General features: G+C 35.0%; 2 protein-coding genes across 7 annotated transcripts; one reads left to right on the top strand and one right to left on the bottom strand.

Annotated features, from left to right (window-relative positions):
- Window positions 1–258: 258 nt before the first annotated feature.
- Window positions 259–1,538, bottom strand: LOC116168207 (zinc finger protein 322-like). Its single transcript, XM_031483910.1, has 2 exons — window positions 1,343–1,538; window positions 259–1,285 (listed from the first exon to the last, which is right to left on the bottom strand). Exons 1-2 carry the CDS (start codon window positions 1,350–1,352, stop codon window positions 621–623), a joined length of 675 nt encoding a protein of 224 aa, XP_031339770.1. The 5' UTR covers window positions 1,353–1,538; the 3' UTR covers window positions 259–620.
- Window positions 1,539–1,678: 140 nt separating this feature from the next.
- Window positions 1,679–13,161, top strand: LOC116168206. 6 transcript variants are annotated; one of them, XR_004144732.1, is made up of 5 exons: window positions 4,269–4,336; window positions 4,412–4,607; window positions 4,864–5,067; window positions 5,125–5,283; window positions 5,341–6,080. XR_004144732.1 is itself a non-coding variant. In XM_031483906.1 (3 exons), the coding sequence occupies exon 3, from the start codon at window positions 9,799–9,801 to the stop codon at window positions 12,847–12,849; it is 3,051 nt and encodes a 1,016-aa protein (XP_031339766.1). In that variant the 5' UTR covers window positions 4,269–4,336; window positions 4,412–4,607; window positions 9,789–9,798; the 3' UTR covers window positions 12,850–13,161. The 6 variants fall into 6 exon arrangements, 4 of the variants coding, with proteins under 4 accessions (XP_031339765.1, XP_031339768.1, XP_031339767.1 ...); XR_004144731.1 differs by having other exon boundaries at window positions 5,125–6,080; XM_031483906.1 differs by lacking the exons at window positions 4,864–5,067; window positions 5,125–5,283; window positions 5,341–6,080 and adding an exon at window positions 9,789–13,161.
- The last annotated feature ends 94 nt before the right edge of the window (window positions 13,162–13,255 follow it).

Genomic DNA, 13,255 nt, shown 5'->3' with positions numbered 1-13,255 from the left:
AAAGTCCCTTCTGCAGTTCTGGTTTTTGAGAGTAGGTAACACAGTTTGGTCACGGACTACTACGGTTTTACTAGTAAAATTTGTACATACCAAATAATTGACTTCCAACAACTTGCTGAAAAACAATTCGGTTAGATATGGCCGCTTCCACATGTTCAGTGATCTGTTTAATTAAAAAAAGCAACACTTCTAAGAATATTTTATTTCAAGAGGCCCATCTTGAAAATTCTTAACCTACTAAAATACTTAATATGAATAAACAATTTCAAAAAATATTTATTTTGAATTTTTGGCAACCTTTTCATCATCTGACTAGGCACTAGGCACGTATAAATTCATCGTTATATAAATGTTTGTACAATATAAAATATAATCTATACAAAATTCTCAATGATTAAAAACTAGGAAAACCACAATCACAATATGTAGGTACACTATAATTTAAGTACAATTGCCTCTCCTAAAAATGTTATAAAATACTTTTATCCAATCTTACACACAAAATACATAATTACAATAATCTTTGGATAATACAAAAAAGTATGCCATTAATCAATCGAAATCATAATTAGCACAACTTCCGAATGGTAACCAAGTAATATTATTGCACAAAAATAATGCTAGGTAGGACATAATAAATTATCAGGTATTTTCGTTTGACTTTGATGTAAACTTTTTGTATTTAATACTTTACGTTTAATTTTTTCTTTATCTTGTTTTCGAGACTTTTGTTTGAAAAGTGTTATAGGTGTCAGTTGTGGCATGTGAAAATCGTCTCCGACAGTTAACTCGGTAACATAGTCAAAATTGTGTTGTTTACTTTGGTGTTTTTGTAAAAGAAATTTTCTTGTGAACGTCGAATTACATTCGAGGCATTTGAATGGTCTTTCACCTGTGTGAATTAGGATGTGCCGTTTCAAGTCGGTCGACCAACCGAAAGATTTTTGGCAGTAAGTACATTGGTATTTCCGCGAGACCTTGTCGGAGATGGACTTTGTATCATTTGCCATGTCACTTTCACTTTGTAGATCATCCGAGGTTATTGCACAGAAGTCGATGGGCTCATTTTTAACTTCGCAGTTCGCTGCTAATGGTAACTCTTCATTTTTCACCTTTGATTTGAAGGTTGATATAGGATACAGATCGGGAACATCCACTTTTCTACAGTTTGTACTGTTGTGTGTTACTTCATTATCGAAACTTTCATTATTTGCATGCTGTGCAAAATGTTGCAAAAGTGAGGAGGCCGAAGGGAACGATATGTTACATTCTGAGCATACTAATTCTGCAAAAGGAAATAATTAAAATTGTTGTTTTTCACTCATGTTTGTGGTTAACATACCATACAGCATTTTTTGGACACCCACCACAATTACTAATTAAATGTACGTACGTACAACACATTAAATACCGCTCGTTAACGTAATTCTAAAAATGTATAATATGCATTAACTAAATCTGATGAAGTACATAATTTGTTTGTTTATTATTGTCTGACTAGTCACATTTCGCCATCTTGTAAGATTTTGTATTGATATTAGAGCGGAACATCCGGGTCGCCATATTGTTGCAGTACAACCACAAGATGCTTGATAATGAAATAATAAAAAAGCAATTATCGTTACGTGGAAAGGAACGAAACTTTTTCATGTGTTCAAATTTTGAAAACATTTTGTACTTTAACCTTTTCCAGTAGCGGCCACAAAATCACTCTTGTTTATTTCATCCATTACAGTTAATTCCTTCGATTGGCAATTCCGTAACCGGTGGTTATTAAACTACGAACTGTGCAAACGACTGTCAGCATTTTAGTTTTGGTGTTGTTTTATCATAAAAATATGCAAGTTATTATTTAAGAATAAGTGATCCACAGGTGGGTACCTTTTTTATTAATTGTTTTGTACTGTCCTACTTGTCAATTTGTTCTCATGTGGACGAACTTTATGTTTATGTGGGTGGTATATATCTACAGCATACTGCTGCATTGGGTGTACCGAGTAGCCATTTTGTAAAAGTTACTTTAGTGAATATTTAAATCATTTGTTACCACAAATTTATTTTTGAATTAAGATTCGTATAGGTTTTTTTTTATATCTTCACGCATACATTACGATTCCGCACTTCTTAAACGTTTTACAATGATAACCTCAAATGTGGTGTTTGTCAATCTTAAAACAAGATGGCCACGGAAAGTAATTTTGACTAAAACTCATTTATATTTTAGCATTATTTTAAAATGCACTGCATCTTTGTTGGTATTTACACAGTGAAACATGTAAGATTGGTTGGTATTTATCTACTGCAGTTGTAGCATATACTCACACGCACGCAGAACTATAATTAAAAATATTAACAATTTTAAATGTGTTGGTAACACTTGTTTTAAATGGCGACAGAAGTTAGTTGGGGTGTTAACCACGTTATAGTGCATTACTTGTCGGTAAGCGTCAATCGAGGCGTCAATATTATATTCTATATAGATATTCACTTTGACTTCATCAATAGATATGCTTTGGCCAGATGTTCCAATAAGCCCTGTGTGAGTACCCTCCTCCGGCACTCCATTCCCGAGATATGTCTCGTCCAGACTTCTCTTTTTTTCTTTGTGTGTTCTCTCCTCCGACACTCGATTCTCGAGGTATGAGGAATTATAACTTATCTGGAAAAGACGTTTGAGAGGAGGACAGTAGGAATTAATTCCTGGGGTTGAGTTGTTGAGACTTGGTAGAGTCCCTTTTGTTGAGACGGGCGGTAGTTGGTAAAAAACAGTTCCTTTCGTTAAGACCTTTAATTAGAGTACCATGAAAGATAAATCCAATTTCTGCCTCCCCCTTCCTCCCGTCATCCACTGATCTCGAAATCTAATCATATCCGCTTATTAGGTCCCAAAAAATTCAAAATGAAATTAACGAATTTTTTTTTATATCATATGGTGGATGCCATATTGGATTTTTACGGAATGGGATAGGGGACCGCAAGAGTGTGGCGTCATTAATTATTTTTCTTTTTTTGTCCTCTAGATATCTCAATCCGTAAAAATCCAATATGGCGCCCATAAGATAAAAGAAAGTAGTAGCCTGCAGCTTCTACACGTAGCGTGCTATGGGAATTCTGATCAAGATTCTTTAAAAAAGTGCCCTTATAAGGTGCCAAAAAGAACCATCAATTTCCGACCGTTATTAAGCTACGGAATTGAAAACCAAATTTGTCATTTTTAGTTATTCGGATCTCAGTTATTTTCAGATTTTTCAAAAGTGTTTTTTTACTTACAAAAAGGGGAACTTTGCCCCTATTTAATCTACACAGTATCTGTCACCGTTGCGGAGATCGCAATGGTAAGCCACGAATTTTAACCACCCTGTACAGCGTTGCCACGTGCGTAGTTTATGCAAATGTGCAATCCAGTTTGAAAAAATCTGGAAAAATGCACAATTTTCCAAAGAAGCAGCTGTAGGTAGAAGATAGAATTCATATCTTCCACATTTGTTTATAGTTGGTCACAAAATTCGAATTTGAGTATTTGAAGTAGGTGTAGGAGTCTATTCTTCCTATCATATATAGGAAAAACTGGAGATTTTTTATGAGATGTTAAGAGTAAACAGCTGTCTATTTTATTGAGCTCATCTCTAAAAAATTGAGCAAGTTGCGCATGCGTATAATACCGCAAAAGATCCCAAAATGTCTCGCAACGCATCTTTTCGGTAAAGTCCCTAGATTTCTACTTTTCGGAATGTAGATGCTAGCATTCTACGATCCGATTTGTATTCAGTACATTGAAATAAAAGACATTCAGTATTGCAAATTGTACGTCAAAAGGCCAGACAAGTGAAGGATAAACAAAAGTCTGTCAAAAAATGCGGTGACTTTACGTGATGCTTAATTCAATATTACGTAGTAATAATTACTATAATGTAGAAAGGATTCTGGTATTAATCTTATTTTACTTTCTCGATGGTATTAATTTAGATTAGGTAGGCACGCCGCAGGTGTTTCATATGTTTAGTATTAGCATCATTGAATCGTCCCAAATGCATTTCGGCACGTTGCGTAGCCATTTTGTTTTAGAGCAGTTGCAACGTTTACCGACGTATTTTTCTGTTACGTTCTTGTTTTAAGTGAAACCGAAAACAAAAAAATGTACTTTTAGTCGTTGCGTAGAATATTTCGTTATCACAATCTATTTTTATACCCACTTAGGTCACGGAGTGTACGAAAGCGATACAGGTAGGTTACTCGATTGCTTATTTTTTTCAATGCGACTGCATGTACCGAAATACGACGCACAGTATATACTAATGAAAGCAGGGAACACAATAAACTAGAGCGCTGTTTACAAGTAAGTAATATCGTTATTTGTAAGGAAATTCTCTTAACCCGTACTTGTGCATCACGTTTTTACGAACTTCTGTAGGGAGCAACGACCAACGAGTAAAATTAAGGCAGGGAGTGCGACGCTTGCCGCCGCCATCTTTCTGCGTATTAGCGAAGGGCGAAAAGTAAATTATAACAAAGCGCCGAAGCCGAAGTAAACGCATAAAATTACAAACGACTACGAATTTTGTGTGTTTCTGTATTTGTAAATAAGGAAACCATTTCGTAAATGGAAGGTACGTAATATTTTCATCAAATGAAAATTTAATGCAACACAGTTAATACAGTTTATGTGTGGTTAGAATTAGATACGAGGGTTATCTGGTAAATAATTATCTCATTTTTTTACAATAAAAAAAGTATCTGATTATAGATAAATTTAGGCGTGCATAATAAGAAATGCTTCTTGTGCACAACATTTTAAAATCAAAAATAGATCATGCACCATTTTTTACAGCAAAGAACATGAAATGTGGCCAATTTTCTTTACAGACGCCATTTTTCTATCCTGCTGCAGCTGCGCAATAAAAAAATTAAACTACAAATCAACACATGAAGTTTGTTGGTTTCCAATTTTTGTTGTAAACTTTTTAATGGATAAAATAAAGGAAGTTTCATTTAAAAAATCTAACTCAATGTAGTCGATGGTCGATAGGCATAACGAACAGCAGTTTATAAACTAAGTTTTGTAATTGGGTAAGAGCCGGGTTTTTCATGTTAACATTAACTCTATCTGACAATGTATTCACATAGGAGGTTATTTATCGGATAAATTTAAGTGACGGCAGCTCTTTTTGGGAATTTTTTTGGATACTCTATCGGTTGTTCTATAATATAATTTCTGTTAAAATGAAGGTATAGTGTTTAAAAGTACTTCAAAACAACTAGGGACAACAACGACAAGCACAACACGTAAGTGTAACACTGATATTCGTGTGTATCGGCACATAACCGAAGCTGTTATTTCAGGTTCAAACATGGAAATATATAATATAATAAAATATGTATAAGAAAATTGTTATGCAGAACTAAAGAACGGACTACAAATTAAAAATGAAAATTGCAAAGAGGTTTTAGCATTTGAATTTGTTGAAAGTATATTATGCGTGTGCTACAGCAAAACGATGGGCCACAGTATGTACACATATCGGAACATTCAGGCCTTGTGTGCACTTTGAGGTCGAATTTATGGTTGTGTCGAAAGTGAGATAATTCCGAATGCTTTCTGAGATTGCAAGCTGGCATGATCAGATTTATTTTGTGTTTTAAAAGAGCTCGTTATTCTCATAAACACATGCATCACAATTCCATACAAAAATAAAATAATGGTGGCTATACAACAAAAGCATTCATTTCAAACTGTCTTGAAATATTTGTAAAACGTTAGTTTCAGTTTTTTACTGTTGGATCCAATTATATGTTGTCGGTTATACGTAGGATAGGTATGGCTTCAATGAATTTTGTGCTAATCCTTCGCAATTTTAGAGTATTGAACGTTGAATGAATTAATTGATTAGGTATAACAAGAGATATTGAGATGGATGCAGGTATGTATCCTGGTGTCATTGGATGCTCATACCTTGTAAAAAATATAAAACAACCTTATATGCAAATGTCAACTATAGTTGATTGTGCATCTGTAGAAATTATTTTTGAATGTACATTAGGGCGCCCTATTTTTACGTTGTCAATAAATATGTAACTTTTAACATTGGAGTTGTTTATGGTTTCGTATATGGGTACAAAGATATGGGTTTCATTTAAGGCCAAAAGACAACGGTATCATATCAAGTGGTAATTGCACCGTACTCGGCCGTGGTCAGTAGGTTAAGCAAAAGTCGCAGATACTGTCGACACAGTACTTAATATTGCTCAATTGTTTTGTTAATGATTTAAAATTCTCGCACATATCCTTTAATAGTATTAATGGCAAGCACTAGCGAGTTATTTGTTTACATATGGCGTTATACGGTTATCATTTCTGATGGTTGCATGGATTGCGAAATCTGAATTTGTTTAATAACACTATATTTAGTTGTTTGAATTTCATTTGTTAAACTCTATTCTATTCGCTTGTTGTCAACGTTGCCATCTTTTTAATTTTTTTCTAAATAATTATTCCCCATAGGCAAGCTTCACATTGAAAAATCGTAAGAAATACCTTTGAGCAATAATGTTAATCCAAGTAATGGGCAACACTTTGATAATGAGAAAGTGGTATCTAGTGAGACAGGGTGTATACAAGGAATGGTAAAGTTTTTGAATGTGCCATAAATTTTTTTTTTTAATGAAAGCCCCAATAGAATGCCAGAAAGTAAACAAGTGTAAATCTGGAAATTTAATAAATGTATGTAAATTTTTATAGGAACAATTTTGAGTTGATTAATGTTTTTAACTCCTTAATTAATAATTATTGTTTATCATTTTGAGTGAAAAACTGGCATAGCCTTAGGCGGAAAAGTGTAAATCCGCCTTTGGGTGAACGCACCCTATGGCCATTAGACAAAGATGAAATTATATCATTCATAAAACGACGTTTCTCTACGTCAGTGGGAATTAAATTATATAATGTCCTCCCCAAAAGTGTAACAGGTCAGAAAACATTAAAGAGTTTTAGGGCAGCTATAAAAGCAATTCTTTTAATTCAAGCACCATATACTGTGGATGAGTTTTTTAACTTTTGTTTTCGAAACTAGTTTCTTTGTAATTATTTTAACGTGTTCTAGTATTTTAAATTGTGGAGTTATACGTTTACTGTGTACATTTGACTATCTCATGCAATGGCTCACATTGTCAGAGATAATAAATAAATATTGATATTGATACCATTTTTTTTAATATAAATAAAATCCCCTAAAAATGCTACATTTATTAAGTAGCGCGAATATTACAAGCAGCTACTTTATCAATGCGTCAAAAAGTGCAGTCCATTGTTTGCGAGGGCTGGTGTGGAAGTAGGTGATCACTGAATAAGTAGATTGAAAGAATTAGTAAGATATTCCTTTGAACGATGGAAATGGGCCGTTGATAATAGAATACTCTGATTTTAAATAGCCAAAACAGATGGCATTTTCGACTTCGTTGGCATTGTTAGTGTCATTTGGCAAATTTGATGTCCTGAAATGTGGGATTTAATTTGAAAAAAATTGAACATGAACGTGAGCTCATACAAACTGTAACATAAAAAATTCAGATCCGTATTAGAAAAAAAGTTGACGATGACTCATCATGACTTTGATGACCCAAAAAACCGAAATACCAAACTTTAAAATCGAATCATATTAGCTCGTAAAGGAGAAAAAGTTACAATGTGACGTGTTATTTATTTTCAAAAATCTTTGCAAATAAAGCCAGAAAAATAAAAAAAATATTACACCAAGAACATATTTTTCTATACTAGTGAGCCATGCATAATAATGACTAATGAGCTATGGTCTTACAGTTTTAATAATAATATGTATACAACTTAATTAATATTTCTGTCTGCTTCTATCACATGGAGCGCATGAGATCGATGCGTACACCACGATCCTTTTCTTTCACACGGACCATGTACGGTTGTCGCGCGAGAGAGCAACATGTATTGTTCCATGTGAAAGAAAAGGACGCAGCGTAACAGAGCTCTCCATGTGATAGAAGCAGGTAAAAATATTTACATTAATTTTAATTAACTTGCGGTAATTATATGGTAATCGTTGTCGCGACTTCATTTGCACAAAATTAATTTTGAACGATATTCTTATACGGAGTCGACCGTAGCAAGGGATCTTTCTTCCTGTGCACGTTTGTCTTAGTCACCAAAACCAGATTGAAACATCACTTGGAATACACATGTCACGTGTGAGAAATGCTGAGATAATCTTACAAGATACAATAGTTAGAAAGAAATTTTACAAATGTTATTTGTCTAAAGGTATTAATTCTATTTATTTTTGTTTATTGTATAATTGTGATGGCTTATGAAGTCTCATTTTTTACTCTTTGTAACTGCTGACAAGTAAGTAGATTTTTTTCTTTCAATTTAATTTCAAACCACTTTTATGCTTCTATTTACTCGTAGAGAGACACTGAAGATGGCTTATAGCCGAAAGCGGTTTGCATTTTAATTCAATAAAGACATTTGCATGATATGCAAAAAGCCTTTCTCCACACAATAAGTTATTGGTAATTGGTATTAATACTGCCGGTATAGTTTGGAAAATGCTTAATTCAATTGAATTCCTAACTGGAGGAATTAATATAAATAATTGTTTATTGGTTTCTACGTATTCCTCAGTTTGGAGAGAGCGAGCCACCCTGTAGTTAAAAATTTACTTGCTGTAAATGTAATCTAGGTGTAGCATTAGAAGTTTCAGGCGGGACATCCTCAACAAATATTTGTTTAGGACCTGACGGACACTTTGTCAAATGGACACAGAATTTCAGGATTTTGTTTAATGGTTAGTGTAATGTTTAATTTTTTTCGTACTTCCGGGACTAAAGTAACAACTTCACTCCATTATGACAAGTACTGAAGTGTCACTTTTTGTCCCGCCGGGATTAAATTTAGACGAAAATCCCGGAAGGATGAAATTACTAACAAGGCAATTTCAGTAGGTTGTTCCACATTTTGTATGCGGCACTACTTCTTAAACGCATCGTACTGCTGCTCATATAGTTTTTTGGATTCCGGTGGTATCAATTCTTTACCTACTTTGGCCGCTTTTTATCAATATCAAATACACCTTTGTCACCCACCACCAAAATTATAACACTAGCAATGACAGTTTCCAAATTATTTTTGTTACCATGGCATAGGGATTGTCATACCAACGCAACATTCCTATGATAACTTGTTAAGCAGCGATTTTTTGAAAGAACGCGTTCTCTAACTCCATACATATTAAGTGTTTCGGTTTCGGAAGTACGAAAAATATCGTATATACCTTGCGACTGAAGTAGTGGTCTTAATCCCTCAGGTAAATTATTATTAAACTTTACCTTCGGGATTAAAAGTACTACTTCAGTCCCGCGGTATATAATATACTATTGTATTGTAAATTCGTATAAGTAATTTAAGGGTTGTTATCATATTTAATGAGTGTCTGAAATTCAAGGAACGCATAAATAAGGAAACATTTAATTTGAAATCGACTTAAGAAAGGAGTCTTATCTGGACAAATGTACCTATGTGTAACGGCCCAACGGACAAATTAATATACGATTTTTTTTTTGGAAAGTTGTGAAAACGTGGTCATTATTATAATTTTTAATGTTTTGAACAAAATTCGTATCATTTATTTGTTATGCTGAATATTTTGTGGCTTCCACGTTAGGTGTTACAGACTTATGGCTTTTAAGGCGATTGGTCTTTGTAGTAATCATAGTTCCAGGTGGTGTCGCTTTGGTGTTATTTAATTTTATAACTTATTTTTCAGTGGTGCCAGGATGGGGGATCCATTAAAGCAGCTCCTTCTTCAGTCTGGTTGGTCATATGAAGACGTCTTGCAGAAACTTGAGCAATACAAAACCGAAAACGTCATAAAATCAGAAACTGAGAACTGCAGTTCAAAGAGTGAACTCCCCTTGGCCGGTAAAAATGTACAAGAATTATCTGAGAAAAGTACAATAAGAATAGATTCTGTGATAAATAATAATAATGCTATTCCACAAAATGGCGGTACTTTTCCAGAGGTAAATAATGGGGTTATATGTGTGGATGTTGAAATTTTATCCGACGATGAAATCGTTGACTACATTCCAGATTCAAGTCAAGATCAAGAGGTTCCGCATGTTAAAGAAGAGGAAGAAACTCCAGCGGAGTGTATAATAATAGATGAAAATGAAATTGGGACAAAACCTGTTACTCCTCCTACTGAAAGTAGAAATAAAAAAGGCATTACAATCTTAAATCATTTTAAAATAAACACGAATAATAACCAAAGATATGTCATTCAAGATTTATCCTCAAACACTAATCCTCAATTCAGTAATTTAAATATAAGTAACACAAATTGTGATATTAATAACACACAGTGCAGTGTTACTAAACCGGCTACAATTGAAAACTGTGATAGCACAATGAATAGCGGAAGGAATCTCATTTGTGCAGAGAATAAGGACTTAAACCTCGAATCCCTACCTAAAGTAAATTCGGGCGATCGAAAGCGCGACCTTGTAAATAAATCTGATGACTATTCTTCGATTAAACGTAGAAAGAGTAACTGCGAAGTAAATGGTGATAATGTCTCAAAAATTACCACCCCCGACTCGTTTTGCAAACCGCCTACTGTTGCGGCCCTTAATACATCGACTGACTTAATTGAGGAACTGAACAATTTGTTTGATGACGTGGAATCAAATTCGAAAAAAATGTTTCCAGCTGCTAACGAAAGCGCGGAATGTGATGACATAATTTCAAATGCGGAAAAACTACTGCGCGAACTCGCTGGCACACCCGTGCGTAATGAACCGGAGGAAGACATTGTTTTTGTCGGCACGCCAGAAACTTGCGAAACTCCAAGAGAAAATGTAAGGACCGAACAAGAGCCTCAACAAGAAAGTGTGAAAATGTTAAATTTAACGAGCAATTTGGAGAAAAAAAAACATAATAGTCGATTACATCGTATCACCAATGTATTACTTGAAAAGCTTCAGAAGGACGGTCCTATTACCCTTGAGACTCCTCAGGACGAAAGTGATGACCAGGATGAAAGTGCAGTTGGTTTTCAAATTGTTAATGTAGTAGGAGGTTACAAATCCCCTGAACGTGAAGCAGAAGATCAAGTGATGCCAAAAACTAATGAATCACCTTCGGTAACAAAAAAGAAGAAAATGAAGAAGTTGTTCAAGCAGTCTGTTGGTAACATCTCGAAACAAGACTACACGCCCATAAAGCCTACAAAAACAAATGATGTTACTAAAATTAAGGGGTGGAAGAAAAAGAAATTTAGTACCGAAAATGATTTGGGCAATGTGTCGCCTACTGCTGTGACTAAATCTCCGAGGGTAGACACCTCAAATTCGGCGAATGCCGCATTTACGAGTGATATATTGGATCAGTTCCTAAGTGAAAATTCCAGCTTGAATATTAGCTACGAACTACCAAAGCTTGTTGCTGAAGATACCTTAAAGCAAACGTACATCGACGTACAATTTCCTGCATATGGGCAGGTTGCGCCGTCACCTACCCCAAAACCGAAGAAGGAAGGTTTTAAACCCAAAACCGTGGCCGAAAAACGACGAATGGAGGAGATGAAATTTAATCCTATCGCTAACATTTTGGAGAATATGAGTACGAAACAGCAAAAGCAGTGCGTTCGCGAAACATTGAAAATTAAAAGGAAGCTTGTTTCTCAAGATCTGCCATTTACAAGACGATGTTTTGTCACCGCCGTTCGGTTGACACATACAGAAAGCTCCATTTTATACTGTGGTAAACAACTGTACGTACCTTCATGTAAAGAAAACAAAATCCTCGAAAATATAAAGGACCAATATCGCAAACGTTTTCGTGCGGCCAAAATCAAACAAAAGCCCTCTCTACTACGAACTCTCACTTACAATTTCACCTACGATCCCAAGGACTGGAAAAATGTCCGACTGAAATTACCCAAACTGTTTGTGGAAGTCACTCCTCAACTGCGAAAACGAATTCACCCTCACGTGGAGCGTTACGTGCAATACGACAAGGAAGTTTTAGATGAAGAGAGAGTCGCGTTCGCACTGAGCACATTAAAAGTGAAAGATCAACCCTTTGTACCGCAAACTTTTGTGTTTCCCGTTCGGTATAAGAAAACCAAGGTGTTCCGGAAACGAAAAGAACCCAAACCTTTGCCACCCTCCACCTGTCATGAATCCGACGACGTGATCGAAAGTGGTGTTAAAGAAGTCATCGAAAGACTGCTGGACTACTGCGAGATATTGGATCAAACCAAAGATATAGTTTTGGAAGACGAAGTTCGTGTAGTGGAAGAAATACACCCCGTGCAGGAGGTTGTAGATAAAATTGCGAACACTAAATCTGATAGTCCAACCCTAAAGAAAACTGAGGCCGAAATGAGGAGGTTAAATTGTAAATTTCTCTCGATTCCCACTAACGAGGATGTAAGCTCTAAGGGACCGTGCAAGAAGGAACATTGCGCACTCGGATGCGTCTGCAGTAATTATTCGACGTTACTCGACCAAAGCCACTGCGGAAAATACAAGTGTATGTTCGAGTGTACTTGTAAAAATCGTTCCGAGTCGAATACGTTTTCTCAATGCGTTATTAATCAGCTCCAGGATGAGGCAAAGAAAAATCTTGCCAAAGTAAGTTGTTCAATTTTATGTTTTCGCATTTATAGAAATTTATCTATCGTTTGTAATTTTTTTTTTGATTCTGAAATTATTTTAATCGTAAAAGGTACAAATAGAAATGAGACCGATTTTCTTATTTTGAGTATCAACACGGTATTTAAAAACAAACCTTGCAACAATCTCAAGCAAAGGCTATTGTGACTAGCGTTATTGTCTTTCCATGACTTAAATACCGTCCCATTTTCAAATATTCACGTTTCATCCAAAAAGACACATTGGCGTCAAGACTAACATTGCATATTTGCTATTTACGCATCTAAAAAATAGACTCTAGATAGTGCAGTATTGGGTAACTGCATTAAACCTTTTCTTGGGTTATCTTTTTGATAGTGGAAACCAATATTCGCAAGGAACTTTTGGACCCATTAAATACGTCGTTTTTCTTTTAGACCTTGCAAAGAGCTTGAAGCGTAACATGTTCTAAGATACAAACGTAAACTGCTTATACTTAATATCTACACAAATATCAATTTAATATAATATAGCTTGTTGACACAAATGCCTATCTACATTCAACGTGTTTTAACATACTGTGTTGGATCATGTC

The sequence above is a fragment of the Photinus pyralis genome, unplaced genomic scaffold (assembly GCF_008802855.1).
Source record: "Photinus pyralis isolate 1611_PpyrPB1 unplaced genomic scaffold, Ppyr1.3 Ppyr1.4_LG4, whole genome shotgun sequence".
In the NCBI taxonomy this organism is placed as follows: Eukaryota; Metazoa; Arthropoda; class Insecta; order Coleoptera; family Lampyridae; genus Photinus; species Photinus pyralis.
This window is presented reverse-complemented; position numbering and strand designations above follow the sequence as displayed.